The following is a 26,732-nucleotide window of genomic DNA, read 5'->3' as shown; positions in this document are numbered from 1 at the left end:
TTGTTGTTTGAGATACGGTGGAGGGTTAGTGGTTGTTTGTCACGTGGTAGATATTTATTTTGCTTGATTATTTGGATGGATTGGGATTTGGTTCTCGTCGAATGGGTGGGATTGATGGTTCTTGTAAAAGGAAGAAGGGGGGGGGGGTGTGGATTGTTAGTACTGAGGGTTAAAGAAGAGTTTTGATCATTCAGCGAAGTGCTTGGTCACCATGCCTCTCGTGGATAGCAGTACTATTTGCTGCATTATTAGCATTTGCTATCTACACCGTATTTACTTTGACAGCCTAGTCTCATGGGTAAAAATGCCTCCTGACCAAATTTTATAGCCCAAATTCTTGAGATATTGACCTATTGACGGTAGAAACCTTTTTTTAGTGAAGCTTGATGGAAGCTTTTCTGTCATGTAACTTGAAATGCGGTGTATCACCGAACAGCTCCTCCATATTCTTCCCGATGGCAGTAGGCTTTATTTTTCGGCATGCTTCAACTATACACTTGGTGTTTTTCAGACGTGTTTCCGTATGCAATCAAGAACGGAGAAAGTAAAATGAGAAACTAGAGTTCTGGTCACGTGATAATCCTCACCCAGGCATCTGTTGTCAATGTCACGTGCCTTAGTAAAACTGATCAGATGTTCAACTGAATCTATACGAAATCTGGATCAACAGGTTTGATCTAGTCTCTTGCTGTTCAATGATCAATGAAAAATAACTTGTTTTCTTGCATCAGCTGATCTCATGGCTGCCGACTCCGTGCTTATGGAAGGTGAGCAGAATGCGCGCTACGATTTTCTAAGCAGCGTCCCTCTTGCCGTTACAAAAAACGCTGATCATTAGAATACTTGGTGATTCCCAATCGCAAATGCACATTTTAGATTCTCCCTCTGAAACCGGTAACAGATATTTCCCCGTCATGCTGACGCGCGCAATTTTGTGTTCTCAAATGAGGAGACAAGACTTCACCACGTGACTCAGGTATAATGGCCAAAAAAAATGAAATTGCAAAAACAAAAACATACAACAGCGGGGATTCGCCAGTGGTCTCCCACCTGACTACTAGTCCGCCGGTCGAAGACTTAACGTGTGGAGAACGAACGGGATCCAGTGCTAGATTTCGCCGATGGTCGTATGTGCCAGAGCGTCAAAAATGATCGAATGTCATTTTCGAATAGTATGCACAGACGAAAAAGCCAACAAGTTGATTTATACTTGTTTCGAGTTGTGCAGCGCCGTAGTTGGTGAGATGAGTTTAGTCTGTTAGTAATAGGGTGATGGCCGAACTATGACCGTCAGAGGTCCGCAGCTGTCACGAGACTCAATTGGCCCTCGTCCCTAACAAGTGGTGATAAGCTGTTCCTTTTAAGGATCATTTTCCGTCGTGTTTACCTCTATGTGGGTACGAGACCGAAATCAATAAACGCCAGTCAATGACAAGCTACCGGTTTTTCTCATGGAAGGGGAAATTGTTTTGGGTTTCCCAGAGGAACTTGATATCCTAAAGCCTCTCACATTTGCAGTGAGCTACTCATAGCAGTGCAATCTTCTAGAAAACACCTAGAATCATATACTTCCCAGAACTTTACGATGGTGCAGGTTACGAATGTTTGTGCGACGACGAGTACGAAGGTGACGTCTTGTTTAAGCCATATTGCGACGTATGATATGAGGCCAGTTTGATAGGGTTCTTGAGAGTGCTACAATTAAGAGTAGGTCAGAGTTGAAGATTGATTGCATCGGATGGAAAGGGTGGGGTGGTATTTAGACAGATGAACCGGGTTGAATGCAGTTGTCATTCTCATTCTCGTAATGCTTTCTAACGTCCGCTTTTCTTGTCTCCTTGTCAATGTCTTGTGACAGACTGCATCGTGTTGGGTTTGGTTAGGAAGCATATCGTTGTAAGTGACCGACAGCAAATAGTGGCGGCGAGACATGTTTCCGAGTTTCGTAATGTGGCGGAAATATTCCAGGTGTAGCCAGACGGTGTTACTAGACTTTACTCTCTCGATCCAAAGTACACTCGCTTGCAGAATCGGCTTCCGGTATCTACACTTCGCGCCCTTTCTCATAACAGGGGGTCAGCCTCGCTTAGTGGGAGCTATACCTCATACGCTTTAGATTAACTTAAACCGCCTAGCTCCTACTAGTATCTATCATATGATACTCCTCAATCGCAGGAAAGCCTACAAGATCCTAGCCAGTACGGGTCGGCCATCCTCCCCTGATAGCGCAGTATATTGTCTTACTGCTTCCCTGAAGAGCTAACGTAACATTCGTTATTACGAAAGGTCTTGCAGATATAGAAAATCTAGAATCTTCGATCTTTGTAGTAGCAAATATTCACCAATAAACCCTCCACGTCCACGCCAGGCATTATTTGAGTTAATAATAGATAAATTAACTCTCTTGTCCAAACTAATAAAATAAACAGTAATGATTGCGTGACTTTGAAATAATGTACAATTTTATAGTTCTTTATCTGTCTTGAGTGCCCTATATACCTTACAGTGCAAAATGGTATGACTCAATGCTCTTTGTGTGGCGGAAAGTGGAAATACTGCATTGACTGAAAAGAGCTAGTAGAGGAGGCAGCATTTATACCCGCTCTTCTGCTAGTCCTTGAAGCTCTAGTCTCTCAGGGCTTACTATGTACTTGAATCAAGGAGCAGCAGCTGACCTCTACATCAATAGTAGAACCAGAGTAGCTGGACCTGACATGACTCTCGAACCGTCACACATTGTGGGGCTGCCAAAATGCCAACTTTCTTTTCATTAGGGCTATTCAATGTAGTAGTATCAACCGACACGTTAGGTCTTTCTTGAAGGTTCTTCGGCCTCCTCTTCTCGAGATTGAGTTGCCTTTGCGCCTCTATCATACGAACGCATTCCCTGTGCTCCTTGCTTGCCATAGAAGACATGCCCTGCTCTGCCCGTTCCGTTGCCTCCAATGTACATTCCGTCGATCATAAGGTTGCCTGGCTTTACGCCTGCCTCAAAGCCGTACTCATCGCCATATATGCCAGTTGCATGACCTTCAATCTTAATATTGCGGAACTCGGAACGGTGTGCCTGAATATAGTTGCCAGTTGACTCGCTCAGCATTGCATCGTCTGTTGTTCCGTCCTTGTTCTTGAGTACTCTGTCAAGGTCGGGAACACTTTCTTTCTCGAGACTATCAACTTCCTGGTAGCAGAGTTGCTTGAGCCGAGGCTTATTCGATGGAAAGAGTTCCACAAGATTGTTGATGAGTGAAACGAGATCCCCGATCAAGGAGTCGAAGTTGTCTTTCCCATACAATGCCCACGAAACCTTCCGCGTAAAGTTGAGATGCTTCTGTCGCTCCTTTGCGATTGATCTCATAGAGGTGATAAGTTTCTTGACAGAACTTCCGGACTCCAGCATCTGTTCCTCCTCCAACAGCTCCAGCTCGTTATCTTTTCCCATCTTCTTTCTGCTGTCAGCATATTTCTCTGATACAGTCTTTGCATCTTCAAAAGTAGTTTCGATTTGGCCGAGCCATTGGTACGCTTTGATGATGTCTGCGTCTTTGTACCCCTTGATGTCGACTTTATTTTCTAAAAGTCCGATGGGCTCACCCCATCGAGTTAAGCGGACCTGGGCGGCTTCGAGTTTAGCGAGAGAGAACCCGAAGTCTGTTCCGAAACGCCGGCCGAGCCGAATGTATTGAAAGCAATTCAAGCAAGATATGAAGAGGCTTGGAATGCCTGCGATCGCGAATGAGAGAGATACAGGATCACTCATTTTGATAGTGGCTGAGTATGGTGGGTGTAGATTGGTGCCGCGGTTGTGGTAATGCCCTATGTTAAATGTGTGTGGCCTGGATGATAAGACTTAAGTAATGAATAGGTGATGTATTCCTATTTACGTAAAAAAGCATATCACGCCTGTTCAGCTCGTCTTGCGTTGCGCTGGTCGAAGCGCTAAATTCTTGTACCTCACTGGATGCAATGGATGCTAAAAGTTTGCGTGGCTATAACCTATCTGCAACCGGGCTTATCACCTGAGCCAGTGAAGAACTAGATGCAATACTTAGTCCGCTTAAGATGGTACAGCAAGGAGCAATGGTTGCAAGTGTTGCATGAGCACCAGCATCAGACTGGCAGCTCCCTAACTTAGAGATGCCCTGTAAGTAGCTTATACCATCACAGAAGAGTTGCCCGGCATCAAAGATAAGGGCCTGTTTGGCTGCCTAACTCCAACTCCAGCTGGTGCGTTAGATATGGCTTTTTTAGTGCGTTCAGCTGCCCCACTAAGCTATACTGAATTTAACAAAAAAATAAAGAGACTATTCAGCTACAATATTTCCAGCTCTGGTTCGCTAGTACATTAATGTAATTCTACGTCTTAGTAGATAGACCATGTGAGTTATAACTATTAGTCACGACTAATAGTTGTAAGTTAGAATGCTCAACAGCTACGTCTACTAAGGAACAGGGCTAATTATATACTAGACAAGATTTAAATCCTTTGCGTGAACGCTAATAGACTAGACCTCTAACTATATTGCTGAAGCTAGAGTTAGACAAAAGTGCTACTAAACACGGCCTCAGCTACAACTCCAGCTATCCCCACCTACTCTATCTAGTTTAGCGAAGCTAGAGTTGGAGTGCTGACAAACAAGCCCTAAGCCAATAGAAGACGTAGGGATGTGGGCTAGAATTACGAGCTGCAGACAAACGATCATCGAAACGATGACACGGCCGGAGATCATACGCGGCGTAGTGCTGGGCAGCTGAATCCGCCCAGTGCTGGGCAGCTGAATCCCCCCCACATCGAGCCCTACGTCTGGCTCTGCTTCAGTTGTGACCTAAACTCTCCACAACTCTGATCGTTAGGATATGCTTTAGACGACATTTTCACCAGCACTTTCAGCCATGGCAGCAATAGAGAGAAAATCTGGTCATAATTTGCAGAATATAAGTGTTAATGACAATGCCCAGTTTACAGTAGGAGATCGATTCTATTTTAGTATGTCACAACTCTCTACATTATTCTTCAAAAATAAGCGCTAACCTAAGCTTCAGATGAAGATACTTTCGACAATATCAACGATACTTGCCTTCGAGCTCTGCGATGCCCTGACACGCAAAAAGTCAAGAACTGGCTGAGAGAGAAGGACAAGCTACTTCCTGAAGCGATCGACTGGATATTCCGAGACACGCAGTATGAGAGATGGGACGAAGATGGCGTCTCCTTGCTTTGGATCAGGGGTGGTGCCGGTAAAGGAAAAACCATGATGACGATTCGTATCATTGATCAGATTTCACTTCCACAAAAACCATCGACCGTGGTGACATATTTCTTCTGCCGAAACGACGACTACAAGCTCAACACTGTCGAAGCGATCATTAAAGGCCTGATTCGACGCTTAGTGACTCAGCAAAAGGCGCTCTATGAACCCTTACGTCGCCGCTGGGACACGGCTCATGAACGCTTCCACAAAGACCTTACCTCATGGCGAACACTCTGGGACATCTTCCTAGAGATGTTAGAACTCTGCAAGAGCCGGAGAGTATACGTTATTGTAGACGGTCTGGACGAGTGTCAAGACAACGGCATGGCTGAATTCCTCAAGCTCGTTGTCCGAACTGGGCTCAACTCAAAAGCCAAATGGCTACTGACAAGCAGCTCGCTGGACGTTGCGAAGCAAGAGCTTCTTGGTGACACAGACCAGGTGCTGATAAACTTAGAGCTGAACGAGGGTCATATTACGCAAGCTGTGAGGACGTATGCGGCTAAGCGAGCAGCTGACCTAGATCGTCGGCATGACTACGGGGCTGTTCGCTGTAGGCAAGTTGAAGCGGCGCTCATCGAGAAAGCTGAGGGTACATTTCTGTGGATTAGCTTGGTGTGCGCCAGGCTCGAGAATGTCGACCCTGACGAAGCACTGGCTACGATCGAATCGTTGCTACCCGGTCTTTATGGACTCTATGCCCGGATCCTTCATCAAGTTGTTTCCGGAAAGCCTATCATTATCGAGAGCTGTACGCGCCTGCTGAAGGTAATGCTGCTCGTCCATCGGCCACTGAGATTCGAGGAAGTCATTAGCGTTACAGGCCTTCGGGACGATAGAATTCCCCTAGCAACGCTAATCGATCGATGTTCGTCATTCATCAGAATGCGGGAAACAGTTCTCGAATTTGTTCACAAGACAGCGCCTGACTACCTGAGGGGGCATGATGGACGCTCGATATTGGCCACCCACACTGCCTATGGACATGAGCATATCTCGTTGAGCTGCTTATCGTACCTGAGCGAGTCACTGGAGATGAACATAGGTAACCTTCCGCTGCCTGGTTCGTCTCAAGAAGCGATTGGGAAGGAGAACGTGAAGTTAGGTCCATTGAGCTACTGTAGCACTTTTCTGCTACAGCATCTCCAGGACGGCTGGGGCACACAAGCTATACAGCAAGCAGCCGACTCACAAGGCGAATTCTACGTATTCTTCCGGACGAGGATTTTGGAATGGCTGGAATGCCTAAGCCTTTTAAACGAGTTACCGCGTTTTATTCATGGGCTTAATGCATTGAGGGGTATGGTCGAGGTAGGTATCTCGTTCTTCGATCTGACCTCCTTCTTACTCACTATATGCTGTAGGACGGTGCAGCAATACCGGTACTCCTCAGTGATGCTGCAAGATTTTTGCGGCGGCATTACCAGACAATCGCGCGGTGGCCACTCCAGGTCTACAGTTCGGCAGTTATATTTAGTCCTCAGCACAGCATAATTCGAGAAGAGAATCTTGGCAAGATTCCTACCTGGCTCAACAGGCTTCCCAAAGTCGAAGAAGAATGGTCATCCCTAATTCAGACGCTAGAGGGCCACTCTGATCAGGTCAACTCTGTCTCTTTCTCGCCAGATGGGCGGCAACTAGCATCAGCTTCGTCAGACAATACTGTTAAGCTATGGGACACAGCAACGGGCGAGGTTTTAAAGACAATAGCGAGCCATTCCCACTTCGTTATTGCTATTGCGTTCTCGCCAAATGGCCGGCAGCTTGCATCAGGGTCGTGGGACGGCACAGTCAAGCTACACGACACGGCAACAGGCGAGGAGCTGAAGACGTTTGTGCACCCCCGCCATATAGTTAGCGCTATTGCATTCTCACCAGACGGACAGTTCCTTGTGTCGGCGTCATGGAACGCGAGGTTGATCCGACCGCCATTCGACGTAACCGTCAAGCTGTGGAACACGGCGACAAGCGAAGCTCTAGGGACTCTAGCTGACCACACCCATATTGTCAATTCCGTAGCGTTCTCACCGAACGGGAAGCAACTCGCGACTGCATCATCGAGAAGCGTCAAGTTATGGGATGCGGAGACAGGTAATAAGCTTGAGACCCTGGTGGGCCACTCCGGTGAGGTCAACGCTATCGCATTCTCGCGGGACGGGCGTCAACTTGCGTCAGGATCAGACGATGGGACTATTAAGTTATGGAGTACGAGGAGGACAGGTCGTGAGCCTAGGACGCTAGCAGGTCACTCCTCTAGGGTCCAGGCCGTCTCGTTCTCGCTGGACGGGCGGCGGCTTGCGTCGTCGTCATCAGACGCGACGATTAAGATATGGGATACAGCGACAAGCAGGGAGCTTGATACGCTAACAGGCCACTCTGGTGGAGTCAAAGCCGTCTCCTTCTCGCTAGTAGACGGGTGGTGGCTCGCGTCGGCGGCAGACGACAAAACCATTAAGCTATGGGACACGGCCATAGCCAGTGAGCTTGAAATGGTAGCAGGCCACTCTCAGGGAGTCACGGCCGTCTCGTTCTCGCCAGACGGGCAGCGATTCGCGTCCGCGTCGTGGGACACGACGATTAAGATATGGGATACAGCGACAAGCAGCGAGCTCGATACGCTAACAGGCCACTCTGGTGGAGTCAAAGCCGTCTCCTTCTCGCCAGTCGGGCAGCGGTTCGCGTCGGCATCGTCAGATGGGTTAATTAAGATCTGGCACACGGAGACAGGCAAGGAGCTGAAGACGCTAGTAGGACACCCTGACCGGGTGTCGGGGGCACTGGCTGCTAAAGCTGTCGCGTTCTCGCCGGACGGGCGGCGGCTCGTGTCAGCGTCGTTAGACAACTCTGTCACGCTATGGAACACGGCGACAGGCGAGAAGCTTAAGAGGCTACTTAACCACTCCGATTGCCATTGTGTTAGCTTCGGCAAGATTTTGCCGAACGGGCAACGACTTGTGTTCTCACAGGACGGGCGGCAGCTTGCATCGGCCTTAGATTATCGGGCGGTTCATCTGTGGGACCTGAGTGGGCCAGTTCAGCGTTCAACCCTTTCTAGGTTTCTAACATTTGCTACTGAACTTTGGGATACACCACTACGTCCGTACCACAGTATCGAAATCACAAGTCCCGTAACCTACGTGAAGTTCTCAACTACTGGCGAACGGCTCGTTACCAACATCGGACAAATCGGCCTGACAGATGTTGCCACGGAAAAGAAGCACATACGTGATGACTGGTTGGGCGAACTTTGGGTTAGCGACCAGTGGATATATTACGGGAGCATCCCCGTGCTGAGGTTATCTTCTGATGCTGATGTGTCTTGCTTCGATACGGTAGGCAACGATATCGCTGTTGGATTTGGAAATGGCCATGTTCTGAGCCTTGCTATCAATTGCAAGATTCTCGGACTGAAACTTGAGCATAAAAGGAGACCTTGATAATAGACGATACATTAGTATATATGTACACTTCTGTCACTGCAGAACGTTCGACAGATTGGCAGTGGGAGCTATCGGATGGGAAGCGCTTAATAGCATGTGCCTTGTCTACTAATCTACCCATTGCTCCCATTTGATCGGCCTTCTATTGCAAGGTGCCTCCACAGATATGCAATGTCCACTATATTGTATCCTCAGACATTGGAGTGTTTGCGTAGAGAAAATATACTCTATTGTTGGAATCAATTGGGACTCGACCTGGAGTCCTACTGATCCGCGACACTGATTGGTCGACATGGGCACTGGCAAAGGCGCCTATTGGCCCGTGCGCGTAGGCGCTGTATATACTCAACACGATAGCAGATACAAGAGAATCAATCCGCTTCCTCACTATAGTATTGCAGCTGCAAGTTGATTCACCCCGTGACACCTTTATCAGGCCAACATCTATATTATATGTTTTATTATCTCGGTTGCATAAAGCGGCCTGAGGATTAATGTAGCTATATAGCTTGCTAATTTGCCACATCGAAGCTTCGAATTTCTTCTCATCATAACTGGTGAAGATTCGCCACTTCAGCCCCGTCGAGAGTAAATGAACGCCTGAATCACGCTAGCAGGGAGGGACAGCCGAGCCGCTCCGGCTATAGAGTGGTGAGCTTTCCGGTGATGGAGCAGTATCATTTTATGTATAGTGTCGCAGCCTATGCAAGGCTGCAGAAGCTATTATTTCAGCTTATCCGAAGCGACAAGCCACTGTCACTGCAACAAGGATGCATGACCTCAAAAACGAAAAGCCATGGCTATACACCATAAATAAACGAGGATGGTATATAGCAGAAAATACAGATCGAATTTTCTCCGCACCCACGCGTGCAACATATAGATAGTGATTAGCAGGAGCTAGGCAGCTTGAGTTGATATAAAGCGTATGAGGTATAGCTTCCGCTAAGCGAGGTCGACTCCCCTGCTGTGAGAAAGGGCGTGAAGTTTAGATACCGGAAGCCGATTCTGCAAGCGAGTGTATCACCGACTATCTGCGAACCGGGAGGTAGATCTGAGGAGCTGAAGATACTGTGTGTGTCGTCCATGTACGTCGAGAGTGACAAATCAATATGGACAACTTACGCGCGTTCACTACTAGCCAGAGATAGCATAGGGTGTAATCAGTTTCGTTGGTGCATAGTTTGCAACTAGGTAACTGGAGCAATTGCGGTGAAGGTGAGTCTAGTCAGCATAGCGTGGACATTGAAATGCCTCACAGGTGCAGCTGAAGGAGGCGATTGTCCAATGTAGAGTTTGGGTCTCGTGATGCCGTTCGAGCAAGGACACGGCCAGGGTTGCCCCATCTGCCGCGGAGAATGCTTAACAAACATGTGGCTGTGCGAATACAATAAAAGGCTGCATGTGCCACATGGCCTGCGCCACGACGACCTGCGTGTGTGAACAAGGGGTCACGAGCTGAAAGTTCAAACTCTAAATGACACCTCCATCTCGAAACACTATTACAGATGCAGCAGCATGGGGTCTTTACTGTGACTGGTGGAGGGATCGAATGCGTCTGGGCTTTAAATTGTGAAAGATGTCAGACGGCGTCGTGGCGGGCGATCTAGATTGGCGATTTTGGGCCAGGGGGGTGTGGGACATTGCAGTCCTTCCCGCCCGCAGTGGGCGCTGCGTGTCAATCTGACCGGATCCAGACGCCCAGTTGGAAAATGAATGTGGTGAGGGAGCACAGTGGCGGTCTCGCAGTTGACAGCACACGGGAGAGATTTGTGTTTTCATGCCCCCTTGCTAGCCTGGCCGTTCGCCCAGCCTCGCTCTGTGCAGCGATTGCGGGCAGATTGACGTGACATTTGCACCACTGCCAGTGCGATCGCCAGCATCGCTTTCGCTTGGCAATGTCCCGTCGCCTGGCTCTGATGGGGCACGTCACGAATTACCGTTGTGCATTTGCGCCGCTTCGGTAATTCCCTTGTGCGCATCACAGCGGTGAATCGGTACGAAGACGAAAAGGCAAAGGTACGACAGCTCCGCACCGCCGACCCCGCCGCCGACCCCCCTGTCGCCGCATTGCCCCAGATGCATCCATGGCGACAGGGTGACAGGGTAAGAGATGAAGGCAGTCGTCAATTGAGGCTGAGAACGGCGCATAGAGCGTTCTCTCAGGGTCCAGATGGCTGGGAGACGGGCAGCAACGAGCAGAAGCTGGGCGGTTGGCGCTCAGGCTTGTGTCGCGCTATAGGGCCGATGGCTGTAGTGGCCGCAAGGGCCACGACGTCACACTAGGCGCGTCTGCCAATCCTGTTTATTTGGACCCCGTACAGGGGAACCCTCCTCCGATATAGATACGGCGCAATACTACATAGTACATTCGTTTCTCCACCCCACATCTTGCTCTTGTGCATCTCCCTCCAACCTCGAGGGCGCGTGCCATTGTCGCATCGCATCGCCCATCATGTCGTCCACCGTTAGTCCTACCGCCACGACCCCAGCCACTACCCAGCCCGCTAATTGTACCAAAATAGGGTGGTGAAATTGGCAAGGCCAAACAAGAGTCCAACAGCTCCGTGTCCAGCTTCGTCTCGACGCTGATCCCCGCCTCCATCATCGCCTTTGCCTTTACCGCTGCTTTCTTCGTTGCCCGCAAATATTTCCGTAGGGTCTATGCGCCCAGGACGTACCTCAACCACCTGGGCAAGCAGCGCCAGACGCCAGCCCCCAGCCCCAGCTTATTTGGCTGGCTCAAAGATTTCAAGAACCTCAAGGATGAATACATCCTCGACCACCAGTCCATTGACGGCTATCTCTTCGTTCGCTTCTTCAAGATCCTCATCGCCACTAGTTTTCTCGGATGTCTAATCACATGGCCCGTCTTGTTCCCCGTCAATGCCACTGGTGGTGCGGGCCAGACGCAGCTGGATCTTCTCTCCATGAGTAACATTGACCCCAGGGGCACCAACGTCAACCGTTACTACGCTCAAGCCGGCATTTCATTTATTTTCCTTGGTTTGATCCTGGTCATTATTGGTCGCGAGTCTTTCTTTGTCGTCAACCTACGTCAAGCATACCGTCGTTCACCGTGGGGAGCCAGTCGCTTGTCTTCGCGCACTATCCTCTTCACCAATGTGCCCAAGACGCTTTCGCAGTCGGCCTTGTTCGAAATGTTCCCTGGCGTCAAGCACGCCTGGGTTGCCTCAAACACCAAGGAGCTGGATGAGCTGGTCGAAGACCGTGACGACACTGCCGCCAAGCTGGAAACCGCCGAGGTGGAGCTACTGACCAACGCCAACCAGAACAGACTCAAGGCCGAGAAGGGCAAAAAGCATTTTGTCGCTGAGAACGTGAGCGACGGCACCAAATGGGTTGACCCCAAGAAGCGACCAACCCACAAGCTCAAGTTTTTGATTGGCAAGAAGGTCGACACTATCGAATACGGCCGGTCTCACCTCGCTGAGCTCATTCCTAAGATCACGGCCGAGCAGGACAAGCACTGGAACGGCGAGGGTGACCTTGTTGGAGCTGTTTTCATCGAATTCGAAACTCAGAGACTTGCACAGGATGCATGGCAGATGATGCAATCAAGGAAGACCAGGCCCAACAAGAGCCTTCAGGCTCGGCAACTCGGCGTCATGCCCCAGGAGGTCGTGTGGGGCAATCTGGGCATCAAACCTGCTGAGCACTATGTTCGATGGGCTCTTGCTACCGCTTTCATTTCTGTCATGATCATTTTTTGGGCAATTCCTGGTATGTGCAATATCATGACTTGTTCCTTGCCCCTCGCTAACCACATACAGTCGCTTTCGTCGGTCTTATTTCCAACATCAACTACCTCGCCGAGCGCTTTACTTGGCTTCATTGGATTCTGGACATCCCCAAGGTCATTCTCGGTGTAATTACCGGCCTGTTGCCCTCAGTTCTCCTTGCTGTTCTCATGTCCCTCGTTCCTATTGTTTGCCGTCTCATGGCTAAATTGGCTGGTTATGTCACTTACAGCCAGATTGAGCTCAAGACCCAGAACTGGTACTTTGCCTTCCAAGTTGTACAGGTTTTCCTTGTCGCAACTTTGTCCGGTGCCGTCACATCCGTTATCAACGATGTGCTCAACGACCCTGGCAGCGTCTTGACTCTTCTCTCCACCAACCTGCCAAAGGCTTCCAACTTCTACATCAGCTACTTCATTCTCTTGGGTCTTTCCTCGGCTGCTGGCACCCTGCTCAACATTGGTGGTTTCGTCGTCGTCGTTCTCCTTGGGCGTGTCCTTCCTGGAAAGACACCTCGTAAGATCTTCCAGAATCTCACCAAGCTCTCCGCTCCATCATGGGGTTCTGAGTTCCCCAAGTGGATCAACTTGGGGGTTATTGCCATTACCTATTCCGGGATTGCACCTCTTATCCTCGGTTTCGCCACGGTTGGATTCACTCTCGTCTACATTGCGTTCAGGTACAACTTCCTGTATGTGTACGAGACAGACCTCGATACCAAGGGCGATGCGTACCAAAAGGCTCTCCGTCAGCTTATGACTGGTGTCTACCTTTCGGAAATCTGCCTCATTGGTCTCTTCGCTATCGCCACGGGCAAGAATGCTCAAGCTGCCGGTCCGCTCGCGATAATGTGCCTCTGCCTGCTGCTCACCCTTATCTTCCAATTCACGCTCAAGACCGCCCTTCAGCACGAAGAAGCTCGCCTCGCCTATACTGACATCCCTCCGGCCCACGGCGGCATGCGCAACGAAGAAGACGGCCTCGTCGCCCAAAACGGTGAAAAGGCCCACACCACCGAGGCAACTCCCGGCTACGCACCCAAGCCCACGCACATGCCCGCCTTCCTACGCAAGATCCTCAACCCAGAGAAGCACTCGCTGCACGCCCTCTCCGCCTCCCTCGACCAATTCTACCACACCCCCCAGGATCCTCTCCCCGTCGAAATCCAGAAACGCGCCTTCTTCAACCCTTCCATCACGAGCCCCACGCCCGTCATCTGGATCGTCAAGGACGACATGGGAATCAGCACCCGCGAGATCCAAGACACGCAAAAGGCTGTTCCCGGGCTCATTATTACAGACGAGCAGGCCACGTTTAATGAAAAGGGAAAGGTGTACTGGCACGGTGTGGACGATGGTCAGGCGCGCGAGGCACCCGTATTTGACGAACGCATCATGTACTAGGAGTACAAACGACTTTGTAGTTGTGCGTTCCATCACATGATGGATGGAGTTTTATACCCAACGAAGTTTATGTTTTCGGGAAGGGAACAGAATTTGTCTTTTTCTTTTTGTGTGTGTGTGTGTGTGCTAATATATCTTCGGTCCTTTTCTTTTGTATTGGATGAATCTTTTTCGCGAGGAAGGCAGTAATATGGCAAATCAAGAAACTGAAATGTGCAGTAGGTAGAGCCGTTTATGCAAAGTATATACATAGTTAATGTAAGACTGACTTCGAATACTATCACATTTGATGCATCAAACTGTACATATCATTTCACAAATCAAAATCATACTGGCACTGGCGTTATCTTCATTTAGATCATAACAAAGTGGACGTCAGACAATTTCTGCGTACACAAAAAACTCCTCTAAACCAGTTTGAACGCTGCACTCTTACCCTCAAACGCCTCAATGCTACCACCAAGCTTCTTGGCATCACCGTTATACTTGATGCGATAAGTCCCCGCCGCAGGTGCCGTGAGACCCGTGTCCCACGTAATGGTAACGTCACTCGTACCTGTCAGGCCATTGACGCGCTTCCACTCATAGAGCAACTCCCAGTCTTCGTCATTCTTGACCTGTGTCCACGTACCATCGGCTGCCTGTTTTTCCACAGAAGCAAAGGTGCCTTCGAGACGGAGGTTATTGCGCGGGTTGGCGCCGACAAAAGTGGCGCTGACCAGGGCCCCGCGGGCGTAGCTGGATGCAACGTCTTTTGTGACCTGGCCGAACGAGCGGCCGATGCCTGCACCGTCGTAGACAACGCCAGTGATGAGCGAGATGCTCTTGTCACGGTTATCTGGAGGCGAAGGGCCTGGTGGAGGAGCGCTCCTTGACCCATCGGCAATGTAGGGTAGGTATGTCAAAGTGGAGTTGATGAAGGCGTTTAGCGTATGTGGGCCGTAAAGCGTGGACGCACCCTCGTAGCGCTGGATGCTGTACTCTTCCTCAGTGGCAATGTAGTGCGTGTATGTATTTCCTGGTCCACCGAGCACGACAATGGGCGACGAAGCAATGTCTGCTGAGACAACAGCGTTATGGACTGCTTCACGCCAGCGGCGACCAGACATGGTGGTTGCTTCACCGGGTGAGACAATAATGACAAATTGACCAACGCGAAGTAGCTGGATGTCAACAATATTAGGGGACCAAGGGTAAGGCACAGTTGCCTGACCAACATTCAGCAAAACGGGCTTTGGGTATTGACATGCCCTTTGCTCCTGGCTTGGTGGGGAAATGGCACTGCCGACAACGTTCCAGAAGGGATTCGAGGGCGCACCAGGATCATTTTGGACAAAATCAAATGCACCAGGTCCATCAGAAGTTCCAGCGGCGAACGAGTTACCCATTGCTGCAGGACATGTACGGACTGTAGATCCATTGCTCAACGTGAAGGTAAAGTTGGAGAAGTCGACAAAAGTATGGAAAGAGCGAATGCTACCGGAGATGGCTGTGAAGGAGGCCGAATCGTAGATGCCCTTGGCGCCTTGATATTGACGCTTGCCAATCTCGTAACAAGACTTGTGGCCACCGTCGTTAAGACCATAGTATGGGCCACGACCATGACAGTCCTGACTCTTGCCTCCGCAAGTACTGTCGTTTAGTCTGCACTGCGAGCCAGATCCATCTTCGCAGTAAGCACCAAGAACGTTGGGGGTCGTGTCACCGACGTTGGCCTGTGAAAAGCCTGCGACAAAGCCCTGGGCGGCATTTGCTTGGTCAGCGCTTGCCTCCATATCTTGCTCGAAGAGATATGCGGCGACACCTTTGTTGTCTCCAGCGATGAGCGTTTGGTTGCCAAGCAAGCTGGTACCATGGGTCGGGAACCAGTTCAAGACACCAATATTCTTTCCATCACTGGCTCGCGTAAACTTGAGCAACGTCATGGTCTTGTCTACATCGTCCGTGTAACGGTCGCGCTCAGCTTGGGGGTTGGCAAGATAAGCAAAGAGACTGCGGTTGATGTTTGCATTGGCAATTTTGGCGCTGCCAACACTGACAGTTCCCAGTGTCAGGCCTTCGTGTGCTCTCTTGATCGACAACAGCGTTCCGTCAACGATGGCTTGATAGCTCTGCTTGTCAAAGCCAAGGCTGGTGATTTGTGGCAGGAGATAGTTCAACCAAGCACCTGGGCCAGCATGGCTGTGGGTACCTGTCACGGCTACATTGTTCTTTGTGTAAACGGAGTATTCAGGGCCCATTCCCTGGAGGCCCTCCAGGATGCCATTACGAATAGCAGTGTCTCCAGACTGGGTGTCTAGGACGAGGTACACAAATCTCTCGCTTGCAACGCTCGGGTTGCCGATAATGAAGGCGCGTGAGTAAATGCGCTGGCGCAGTCCCGTTCCTATTTGCGATGAGTTGGCATAGCCCATCAAGTTGAGCTCGACAACAGGGCTATCAAGCGGTTAGCGACGGCAAAACTCAGGCAACGTCAGTTGTATAATACCCAGTGATGTCTCCTTTGCCAACGCCGATGAGGTACGAAGACGCATCTTGGGCGGCGGGACCGTCATCCTGCTTCTCACTGAAGAACGAGTCCTGCTGAGCGCCAGTGTAGGTTTGGTCGAGGCGCGCATGCCAAAAGTCGACCGAAGGGAATCCCAAGTTGATGACGAGTTGGCCAATGATCAAAGAGGCAAGTAGGGCGGCGCCCAAAGCGACGGCAATGTGCGAGCGGGCCATTGTCGCAGCAAAATGGGCGTGCGGAAGTGTGCGGAAGGACAAAGCAAGAGAGCGAGATGCTCAAGAGGGAGGTAGCAGGTACTTGTATGTTTACGGTGGACGCATGGAGAAGGAGCTGTGGTGCAGGTACGGGTGTATCCCAGGATTACAGGGAGTATGCTCTTGGCCACAGAAGCCGCCCTGGCTGTGGTTGGAGGGTCTGGCATTGGTTGCATGACGCTGCGGGGATGCTGGCGCTGTGGTTGGTGGGGATGATGTGCGAACAAGGCCCCGTAGCTTAATTTTATCGGGTCAAGCTTTCTTTGGCTTCGCGACCTTGGGCACAGCCAATACACCATCTTCCCGTGCCCCTGCACATCGCCTGCAACGATGCCACTCATTCAAGCCTCCTACGATGACCTCCCTTGTACGTAAATTGCCGTCGCCAGGAACAGCTGCAAGTCCGATGCGCCGCGCTGCGTGCTGGGGGGACTGCGCGCGTGATAACGGATGCAAGCTGCATGCTAACTCGTTGCAGACGTAGATACGCAGCTCGACGCAAACAGCATTGCTGCTGCCAAAGCTGCCATTGACGCCGACATTCGCAGCGCTGGCGTAGACACCTCTGAAATGCATCCCGCCCTTATACCAGCCGCCGCTGTGTACACACCAACTTTTTCCGACTTCATCTCGCGCGAGCATGCGCGTCTCGACGACGACCCCACCTCCAAGCTCTCAGGCATAGACCTGAAGCGCTATGAAGATCTCGACGCGCCTGAGAACACGAACCCGACGACTGACGAGGACCGTCCTGAGCTACTCGAGCGATGGAGCAAGGCTCTGAAGCAGGCATACACTAGCTCCGAGTACGTCCAGGGCAGACTGACCCAGCTCAGCTTGCTGGAGAAGTTTGGCAAGAACGCATGGCTGGTGGGAAACTCGCAGCTTGAGGATATCTTGAAGAGCATCGAGGCTGAGCTGGCCAGTCTGAAGAAGCAACAAGAGGAGACGGACATGGCCAGGAGGGCACAGCAGGACAGCGTGAGCGGTGAGATCAAGACGTTGGAAGAGACGTGGAAGAAGGGCCTGGGGAGACTGCTTGAGACCGAGGTTGCGGCAGAGGGACTCAAGCAGCAGATTATGGACAAGAGGAAGGCTGGTGCTGTTTGAAGTGCCTGTGATGTGCCATTTGACTTGGTAACTGCCGCGTTATGATACCCGATTGCAATGAATACATTATCCTTGCCTTGTTGATGTTAGCGTTTGTGATGCTTGGTCATATTTCCAGGTATTAAATTCTCCGTGAGGAGATGCTTGTGCTTGCAGGAAGAGCGTTCATAGACGGCCCGCTTGTTTTTAGCTCCTCGTATACGAAAAGCAGATCAAGTTCGTGTGCAGAAGAATCCCAGTAGGGATACACTGATGTCAATAGCCCGACATGAGCCTTGATCTGTATACTAGATTTTCCTCTTATCCATCTCTAACTACGGAGCTTAATAGACACTGATAACAACGCAAATACACCATCCCATCCTTGGCACCTCGACTTCTCACTCCAACAACTAGCGTCCCAGCCAGTCAAACCTCTAACCCATCTCAGCCCCGGAACAACTGATCCCCCGAGCCTCGGCTCAACCCCAGCTTTCCACCCCAACCAACATCCGACGCGACGATCGCTTTAGCCGTGGTGCCGCTATGAGCCTGCATATCCCTCTTCCTCCCCTGTCCTTCCTACTATCCACAATCCAAACACTCTTACCCAAAACTTTCTCCTCTTCCAATTAAAATCAAAAGAGAAACAAAGGAAAAAAGAAATCATATCGAAAACATGGAAAACACCACCCTCTTCGACGTCAGCGTACGTAATCCCTCCCCCCCGACGTAACGTACTATTCTGTAGTATATACTAACTGAACATCGAAACAGGGCAAAGTCGTCCTCGTAACCGGCGGCGCCAAAGGCATTGGCCGCATGATCAGCGAGGGCTTCGTACGCAACGGTGCCACCGTCTTCGTCTCCTCGCGCGACGCCAAAGCATGCGAGGCAGCGTGCAAGGAGATGAATGCGCTGGGCAAGGGCAAGGCAGATTTCATAGCCGCAGACTTGTACAAGGAGGATGCGGCTGCGTATATTGCCGCGGAGTTGGGCAAGAGGACTACGAGTACGTATCCTTGTCTTCATTCTTTTCGTCATAATAGTACATGGGAGATTTGGGGGGGGGGGTTGAGGGCTAATGTTTTGGGCAAACAGAACTCGACGTCCTCGTCAACAACAGCGGCAGCAACTGGGGCGAATCCTACGATAAATACCCCGCGGCGGCTTGGGACCGCGTGCTGAACCTCAACCTCAAGCGCGTCTTCCAACTCACACAGGCCGTTACGCCCCTGTTGGAAGCAGCAGCTTCGCCCTCCTCCCCCGCCCGCATTATCAACATCGGCAGCGTAGACGGCCTGCGCGTCCCCGCCCTCGAGACGTTTGCGTACTCGGCGTCTAAAGCCGGATTGCACCATATGAGCCGGGTGCTGGCGAGCCATCTGGGTAAGAGGGGGATTACGAGTAATACGATTGCGTGCGGTCCGTTTCAGAGTAAGATGATGAAGGCGACGCTGGAGAAGTATCAGGATGTGATTACGGGGGGTATTCCGCTGGGCAGGATCGGTACGCCCGAGGATGTAGCCGGCACATGTATTTGGTTGTCCAGCCGAGCGGGGTCGTATGTCAATGGTGCGACGATTACGTTGGATGGCGGCAGTGTTGTTGGTGCCAAGTTGTAGAGCTTGGTTGGCATGGCGTGTAAAAAAAGTAAGCCTAGTTATCGAATCCATGTAGTACGCATAGAAAAAAACAAGAAACGTAATTAAACCCTCAAGAATGCATGGGCTCTGTACATATTAATAATGGTTTTTCATTCTTGCGAATTAGAATATCTAGACATACACGGAATCTAGTATACTCTAGAGCACATCCCAACCCGCCCCTAATGCTTGCAACACATAAGAAATTGGAAGCCAACAATGCAAAAATAAAAGAATATTCTGTGCATCCAATCCCCCTCAAAGACAAGAAAACACACATACATGCCTTGATAGTCCCTAATTTCCTGAGCCAGAAGAAAAAAGAATAGAAGAAAACAAAAGGGGAAACGAAACAAACGAAAAAAGAAGAAGATAATAATGCTGTGGTATCATCCATATGCAAAAACAAGGACCCTCAAAGAAACACCTATTGAACGCCCGTCCCTCCCTATACTTTAGGGGATTTGAAATTGCAGAGCTTGCACTCAAACTCACGGACAAGTCAAGCTCCTTGACCTCTTACTCTCACCCAAGGCCAAGGCGTCTGCTCTCAAGTTCTTTGGCACCTTTGCCTTTGCCCAGCACTGCATGGCGACGCGCCTCATGAGCTCGACCTCCTCATCACGGAGCCTAAGCTGTCTCTTAGCGAGCTTGCTCTTCCTGAGCTTGACGCCTTTTTCCGGGGCAGCTTGGCCAGAAGCAACAAAGGGGACGCTGGGGTGCGTCATGCCGCGCTTGGAGGCTGGGCGGTCGGTGGTGGTAGGGGATGAGACGAGGGACTCGAGGTTTATGCATTCGGCGATGAGGGCCTGGATGCCGGCGGAGAGCTGGGTGGCGCGCGAGAGGATGTAGCTCCAGATGTCTGAGCCTTCCCAGAAGGGGTCGTTGATGACTGCGTGCTGGAGGGCGGGAAGGATGTGGGGGAGTGGGGGCAGAGTCCGGTCTTGAGAGTCCTGCGAGGGGGGTTCTTCCTGCGTGGGTGTGGCGACGCTTGCGGTGCTGAGAAGGCTGGCGGCAATGGTCAGGCGGATGTGGCTGTCGGTGCTCAATGTCTCGGTCACAACACAGGCTGGGCAGCCGCGAGTGTGGCACCAGTCAGCCTCCTCGGTGATGAAGCATTGCAGGCCGATGAATGCACTGCGGGATTCGCCCGAAAAGGCGAGTTCAAGGTCGGAGGCCCGCTGGGTGCATAGGGCGGCAGAGGCTAGGGTCGAGGCCCGTGAGAACAAGGTGACAATGGGCATGATAAGGGCGTGGAGGATATCGCGGTGGAGCAGCCATGTTTGCTTGGCTTGGGGTGAGCATGTCGAATGTGAGGCACAAAAACTATTGGATCCATTAGCCTGTGTACTTGCAGATGGATGGTGATGCTGGGTTGGTAGGTGGATGGGGTGGGTTGGATTGGGTAGGATGCTAACTGCAGTGGTACTGGAGCAGCAAGCGTGCGATAGGCCGGTGCGATAAGCTCCCGGACGCGGACAAGAGAACAACAGGACAGCACATACTCGGCCTGGCCCGCCAAACACCTCCTCAGCGCACAAAACGCCTTTGACGAGTTGAGGGCATCGACATCCTCCTGGGAAATGGCAAACGGACTCTCCGTGTATATCGCGTGACAGTTATCCATTGTGGTGATAGTGGTGAGGGTTGTAGTCGTAGTAGTAATAGTAGTAGGCTGTCTCTTTGGGCTCGCTTTGCATCGGTATCCGAGTGACGAGTGACGTGTGTGCAGGCTCCGGGGCTATTATAAGCTGTCTCTCCCTGTCTCTTTCTCTGGTCCGTCTCTCTCTCTCCGCACAAGAACAAGCGAACGGGACAAGGGGGAGGGCGGATATGCCGGAAAAGTAAGGCGAGAAGGTTGTAGAAAGCAAAGGGGAAAGCAAAGGTCAAGAGGAGAGGCGGGATGGAAGATTCGAGGACGGGGTTTTTTGGGCAACTTGGAACAAGGGACGCCGTTCCCTATTATTTCACCCAAATGACGCGAACGAGCCTCCCTCACGCCGACATGCTAGGGGCGCCTGTGAGTGGGGGCGTGTGGTCGATCTAGACTTGCATCCGCACACGCCCCCTTTCCCCATCCGCTTGCACGCTTGCATACCACGCACCGCCCGTCTGCATCTCGCGACACTCTATTCAGCCACGGCCTGCCCTAGCCAGCCCGCCTTCTTGCTGTCACAGAGGCGAGGGGACTCGGCCGGGAGCCTGTGTCGCACACAGACTTTATTGTTCACCATTAATACTGTTATTTTTGTCCGCCGACAAGGGCCTCCCAGCAAGGCCTCGCTCAGGGGGGGGGGGGGGGGCAATTCAGCTAGTCGATTCGCTTGCTGCACTCAATCATCGTGGCACATTATCAGAGTGGGTTTCCTGTTATCGGGGGTGGAGAATGGGGAAAGCAAGATATGGGTCGACATGGCATCTGTCGTCGTGCAGCTCTTCACCGCCCATGAACCCACCACCGAGGTTGACAGCATCAGCCCATGCGGAACCGCCCAATCGATATGGCACACGGATTTCATACCCGGATATCTGGCGCCTTGTCTCTCCACTGAGACAAGCAAAACAAAAACCCAGGGACTGACCGTGCTCCTACGTCTACCATCGGCTTCGTCATAAAACATGTTTCGATAGACACAGCTGTCACTAGTCTCGTCAATGTCCTGCATCGTCGACTCGTGCCTACATGTGCCAGCTGAGCAAACAACCGCCAGCACTATCGAAAAAAAGGCCGCAACTGCGTCAACCGCCAACGTCAGCCAAGCACCCATTTCGACTATCGTCATCTCACTCTCTTTCTTTCCAACGGCCCGTTGACGGAGAAGTCGCTGGAAATTGCAACGCCGGCGGAGATTTTTGGTTCCAGTTGTCGCGCCATGGGATCGGCGGGGCAGGACGCGTACGCCTGCCAATGGCGAATACATACACGCCCACACCTGTGTACATGTACAAAATCACACAACCTTCTTCGAGTCAGTGCACTCGAGTGCACATGAACACCGTAAGTACATGTCTGCTGCATTGCAAGCGCCCACTCGATTTGCTCTGGGACCGAAAGTTGCCTCCGGACGTTCTTGCACGCACTAGATTGGCTGATTCACGCACTGGTGGGGACTGGTGACGATGGCGTCTTACGCTACGGGCAGACGGGCACTCCCGTGATCGGCACTGCAGCTGGAATTTCTCTCTTCCTAATACCCTAAGCCTTCAAGCCTGCTCTCTTTTTCGTGCCTCTTTACATCTCTGGCCCACAGTCAAAGTGGCGCTATACACTTCACAGTCAGCTCACACTATCTGCGCCATCGCCCCATCATCCCTTTGCAACACCCATGCACAAACTGCCAGCCATCGCGTCTCTTACACGTGCGTGCCGCTTAGTGACACGCCGCTGGATCGGCTACTAGTAGCTGGGAACCACTGAAACGTGTCAGTGCGCCATCAATTGAATGCCTGTGGCGCAACACGGAGCGCCGTCCGCTTGAAGACGATGCCATACATAGCACCGTGACAAGTCTTGCGCGTCGAAGCACGCCATTACAAGCGGAGGCTGACTCTGTGGTTCGGCGTGGGAGCACTCAAACAGCCGCTAATACGGCTTTTCGACATGCCACAGCGCCACCGTTTCGCTATCGCTTTGGACTCTTAAGGACGCAACTCCGATGAGGCGTCAGAGACTGTCTCTCAAGCTAACCGGTCGACCAAACCATGAAAAGTAGTCACGACAATCATATCCTCTTCACCTGAACCAAAAAACCGAGTATGATCCATCGGTGCTCAGCAATCGCCTCCCGATTCCTTCGTCGTTTTGCGTCCTTCCAAAAGGATCGGTAAAGAGTGTGGTAAGCTTCTCGGAAATCGGCCCCATCTCCTGCTTCGATACCGGTACCGGGGGGCTCAACAAGCTCGGATCAGGCTGCAGGATGGCAAAGATGCTACTTTTCGACCTCCCAACCATCCGGCGAAGAACATCTTGCAGATTGTCGTACAATGGCCACAATGTTTCTAGGTACCGTGCTGCAACCGGCTCACACGGCTTAGACGGTTCCAGCATGTCCATGCATGATTTGGCGTACGCGAGATCTGCCTCAACACCGTCTGTCTGGCCATCCATGAGTTTGGTGCTTGCACTGAAAAGCAGGCAAATGGCGGCTGAAAAGGACCAATATATACTACACTTGTCAGCCTGCTTCACTTTCCTTCACTTTCTTCTGGAACTTACATGATCCAGCAGCGCTTAGTCAACGTGCCATCAAAGGAAATGAGTCCTAATATGCGCGCAATGTTCTGAGCGGCTGTCGAACATTCTCGTCTATACATCTTGATATCATCCGCTGACATGTTGTTCAATGGAGTTGCTGGTTCCTCGCCAAGCTGGGCTCCAGCCGCAGCAACAAGCAATTGACGGTATAGCAGAACCAAGGTGCCAAGATACATAATCTACCAAAAATAAATGTCAGCGCTGACACACAATCCAAGATATGCGGCTTCTTACATGTACCATGAAAATAGCTCGCCTCTGGTACTTGTTCAGTTCTTGAGCTTCGCTGGACAAAAGGGTAGGAATCTGCAAATTGTAGGGTACATCCTGGCGCCACTGCTCGAGCTTACGAGTAAGTAGAGTAATGTTAGCCTCAGTGGCTAGGTTGGGTGAAGCAAGCGTCTTTGCAACTTCAGCTGCAATCAAATTGATCTTGCTAGTCTGTGTGTGAATCATGTCATTTATCGAAAGGTGGTCTGGGCAGTCCACAACACACGCAATCTAGTCATGTTAGCGTTATATGAAAATCTACCAGTCTAGCCATGCCATACCTGGACATCGTTGTCCGTCACTTCTGAAGGGTAGCCAAGCGTGTACGAAAGCCACGAGTCCATGAAAATAAGACTTCGAAAGATTTTCCTCCAGCCCACATCGGCTGTCTGAGGCCGGCTCTGTGTTGCTGCACATTTCCAGCGGGCAATCTGCAATCCTGCGGCTGTGTCTTGTCAGCCTGTGTGTTGAATAGTTTAGTAGGAAGCTCGGTTACCAATAAGGTATTTTGCGCTCATGTGCTTCTCGAGGAGCGAGAAGAAAGACAATGAGAGCAACAAGCGCATTGTTCGAAAGTGATCTTGCCGGGCGGTCTGTTCATTGAAATGAAGGGTCCCCGAAGCGTAGAGTAGGCGCAACATGTCATTAGAGAAAGCATCAATATCATAATGCGCACCCATGGCGGCCACGGTAAAACATTCAGCAAGCGTCATATCGTCAACCTTTGTCTGGGGCCGGTAGATTCGGTCGAGAATTTCATCGGCTTGTTCAAATGTCCACATGAAAAGGAGCGAGCCGGTGCCTCGGATGAAGGCATACATGGACCGACGCACTCGCTCTTCGGGCGGGAGACGATTTTCATTGAAATGCTGAGCGCCTCCATTGATGATCTCGCTTCTCAGAGTTACCAGCTCACTAAAAGCTAGGGTCAGTGCGTTGTGGCAGGCTTCTGCGCCAGGCCCCAAGGGCGCAGCAGGCATCAGCGACACAGGACTGTCTATGGAGCTGGGGCTTGTCTGTGAGTATGGGCGGGTATTGTTGGATGTATCTGTTGTCGAGCGGCTGTTTCCTGGCCGTTGTCTGCTTGAAGAGGCGGTCGACTGCTGGGCTTTGAATTCATTCAGGTACATCTGGTGCTTTTGCCAGCTTTCGGTCTTCTTGTACTCGTCCATCTGGGCCTCAAACTCTTGCATGGACCGGGCAGCATTACTTTCCCACACGCGCTTCTTCTCGGCTGGGAGCTCCTGCCATCTGCGACCCACCTCGCGTGCAATGTCGACAAAGGACAGCTGGTTGACTTCTGGGTCTGTGCGAAGCTGGTCAGCAAAGTTGACATCTGTGATTGTTAGTAAGAGTGCAATATCAAGCGGACAACGCGCAAGCGTGTGATTGTCGTACAGGCAGTTTTTGGCTTCTTGGGCGCATTGGGATCTGGCCGGGGATGGCGCCGGTACCGCCGCTTCTCGCGTGGTGGCGGGGTAGTCGTCTGCCTGGTGAAGCTCTCGAGGGCCGACGCAGAGAGAGAGACTGGCTCTGGTGAATTAGACTCCGGGTCGAGTGAGAGGGTCTGAGGAATGCCGCGGTAGGTTGCAATCTCGCGCTGGAGCAGTCTGCGGTGGCCGAGTTTGAAGTTGAGGGCCGTCATGTCGTCCTCGGTGATGTCGAGGACGGCGCCCCAGGTATGAAAGCCATTGTCGGCGAGGACTTGAAGATACTCGGTTAACCCCAGCCGGCTCAGAACATCGGGCAGGTCTGGTGAAGTGGGACTTGAAGGGGAAGGGATCGCCATGAAGGGTGACGTCTGCAGAGGGAACGGATGGGAAATGGGACAAATGGCATATTTGAGCGTCACGCAGACGACATGGAAAGTGCCGCAGCAAAGACCATGCGGTGCAGACGGACAGAAGCTGAGAGAGACGGTATGGGATAGCGTGCAGCCGTGGCCTGTGATTCCAGACCCGGTAGATGAAAAGAAGGGTGTTCGAGGCCCTCACGGTCTCGACCCACCCTTTTGTCGGGCGCTAGTGGCTGCTGCAGCCCGGCCTGAGTGCGTGCAGCCGACGCAGCGCTGCAGTCAGATTGCTTGAATCTGTCACGGCCGCCTGCGTCTACAAAAGAGGGGGCTAAGTCATCGCCATGGCCTGAAACGCGACAGACATGCGTACGTGTGCCCGCAGAGTACGTACCGCTACACTACTTGGGAGCAACACGGCGTCGCCCTCGAATGCCGCATCGCTGCCGTGTCGGCGGCACGCGAGCCAGGCCATTCCCGTCCACAGCACTGTACACGACACAGCCGACTGCCTCTGCAAAGAAGCTTTCGGCGCCAGCGGCCATGGGCAATGGTGGATGGGTGGATGGGGCCATGGGCTTGTAAGTAGAGCTAGACGCCGAGTAAGTAATAATGCCATACTTGGATGATGAACAGCAGCGGGGACCATTCCAACAGGCACGGAACGTGTTCCCTCCTCTCTGTAGCAGCCAAGCACCATTCACAGGCAGGCCACTACTGGCTGTCATCTGCAGCGCAGTGCCCGCGTGGTATTGCAGGTAGCCGGGGAATGCTGATCGAAAAGTGCTCTGAGATCGCGGTGGTGCAGCAGAGGTCTAGACTGCGAGCCCATCTTCATGTCAGCGCCCCCAAGCACCGCGCTCGCCCGCCTCCTGTCTGCTGGCTTCCACGCCCTCCCGGTTCCCGTATGGAACAGGCCTCACTAGGCCAACCTAGGGCCACATGGCATTTCCCCTTCTCGCAAATCGGCTGACTTTCTCCACGCGCTCCCTGCACTGGCATAACGCTATCGTAGATCTGCCCAAGCTCCATTTGCTCAGCCTCACCATCTGTCAAATCAT

The 26,732-nt window shown here is 51.7% G+C and overlaps 8 protein-coding genes across 8 annotated transcripts; 4 read left to right on the top strand and 4 right to left on the bottom strand.

Annotated features, from left to right (window-relative positions):
- Positions 1 to 2,758: 2,758 nt before the first annotated feature.
- On the bottom strand, positions 2,759 to 3,820 carry PSV08DRAFT_271145 (prion-inhibition and propagation-domain-containing protein). The gene has a single exon (XM_014224839.2). The coding sequence runs from the start codon at positions 3,758 to 3,760 to the stop codon at positions 2,807 to 2,809; it is 954 nt and encodes a 317-aa protein (XP_014080314.1). The 5' UTR covers positions 3,761 to 3,820; the 3' UTR covers positions 2,759 to 2,806.
- A 1,073-nt stretch (positions 3,821 to 4,893) lies between these two features.
- On the top strand, positions 4,894 to 8,689 carry PSV08DRAFT_359525 (WD40-repeat-containing domain protein; the record flags this gene model as incomplete). Its single annotated transcript, XM_066092984.1, has 3 exons — positions 4,894 to 4,987; positions 5,044 to 6,563; positions 6,617 to 8,689. The coding sequence occupies 3 exons, from the start codon at positions 4,894 to 4,896 to the stop codon at positions 8,687 to 8,689; spliced, it is 3,687 nt and encodes a 1,228-aa protein (XP_065949874.1).
- Positions 8,690 to 11,093: 2,404 nt separating this feature from the next.
- On the top strand, positions 11,094 to 14,153 carry PSV08DRAFT_271120 (uncharacterized protein). The gene is made up of 3 exons (XM_014224837.2): positions 11,094 to 11,159; positions 11,218 to 12,436; positions 12,487 to 14,153. Exons 1-3 carry the CDS (start codon positions 11,148 to 11,150, stop codon positions 13,854 to 13,856), a joined length of 2,601 nt encoding a protein of 866 aa, XP_014080312.1. The 5' UTR covers positions 11,094 to 11,147; the 3' UTR covers positions 13,857 to 14,153.
- On the bottom strand, positions 14,148 to 16,713 carry PSV08DRAFT_27233 (Neutral/alkaline nonlysosomal ceramidase). The gene is made up of 2 exons (XM_014224836.2): positions 16,345 to 16,713; positions 14,148 to 16,292 (listed from the first exon to the last, which is right to left on the bottom strand). The coding sequence occupies exons 1-2, from the start codon at positions 16,578 to 16,580 to the stop codon at positions 14,264 to 14,266; spliced, it is 2,265 nt and encodes a 754-aa protein (XP_014080311.1). The 5' UTR covers positions 16,581 to 16,713; the 3' UTR covers positions 14,148 to 14,263.
- Positions 16,714 to 16,902: 189 nt separating this feature from the next.
- On the top strand, positions 16,903 to 17,809 carry PSV08DRAFT_399382 (Pre-mRNA-splicing factor SPF27). Its single transcript, XM_014224835.2, has 2 exons — positions 16,903 to 16,986; positions 17,098 to 17,809. The coding sequence occupies exons 1-2, from the start codon at positions 16,950 to 16,952 to the stop codon at positions 17,727 to 17,729; spliced, it is 669 nt and encodes a 222-aa protein (XP_014080310.1). The 5' UTR covers positions 16,903 to 16,949; the 3' UTR covers positions 17,730 to 17,809.
- A 544-nt stretch (positions 17,810 to 18,353) lies between these two features.
- PSV08DRAFT_271096 (uncharacterized protein) lies at positions 18,354 to 19,424 on the top strand. The gene is made up of 3 exons (XM_014224834.2): positions 18,354 to 18,417; positions 18,486 to 18,720; positions 18,810 to 19,424. The coding sequence occupies exons 1-3, from the start codon at positions 18,388 to 18,390 to the stop codon at positions 19,331 to 19,333; spliced, it is 789 nt and encodes a 262-aa protein (XP_014080309.1). The 5' UTR covers positions 18,354 to 18,387; the 3' UTR covers positions 19,334 to 19,424.
- Positions 19,425 to 19,460: 36 nt separating this feature from the next.
- PSV08DRAFT_196217 (uncharacterized protein) lies at positions 19,461 to 21,192 on the bottom strand. Its single transcript, XM_014224833.1, has 2 exons — positions 20,860 to 21,192; positions 19,461 to 20,680 (listed from the first exon to the last, which is right to left on the bottom strand). Exons 1-2 carry the CDS (start codon positions 20,979 to 20,981, stop codon positions 19,846 to 19,848), a joined length of 957 nt encoding a protein of 318 aa, XP_014080308.1. The 5' UTR covers positions 20,982 to 21,192; the 3' UTR covers positions 19,461 to 19,845.
- Positions 21,193 to 23,087: 1,895 nt separating this feature from the next.
- Positions 23,088 to 25,668, bottom strand: PSV08DRAFT_244292 (uncharacterized protein; the record flags this gene model as incomplete). The annotated part of the gene is made up of 6 exons (XM_014224831.1): positions 23,088 to 23,520; positions 23,571 to 23,788; positions 23,844 to 24,110; positions 24,161 to 24,324; positions 24,376 to 25,215; positions 25,278 to 25,668. The coding sequence occupies 6 exons, from the start codon at positions 25,666 to 25,668 to the stop codon at positions 23,088 to 23,090; spliced, it is 2,313 nt and encodes a 770-aa protein (XP_014080306.1).
- Positions 25,669 to 26,732: the final 1,064 nt, after the last annotated feature.

The sequence above is a fragment of the Bipolaris maydis genome (genome assembly GCF_028858645.1).
Source record: "Bipolaris maydis strain C4 unplaced genomic scaffold PSV08scaffold_2, whole genome shotgun sequence".
In the NCBI taxonomy this organism is placed as follows: Eukaryota; Fungi; Ascomycota; class Dothideomycetes; order Pleosporales; family Pleosporaceae; genus Bipolaris; species Bipolaris maydis.
This window is presented reverse-complemented; position numbering and strand designations above follow the sequence as displayed.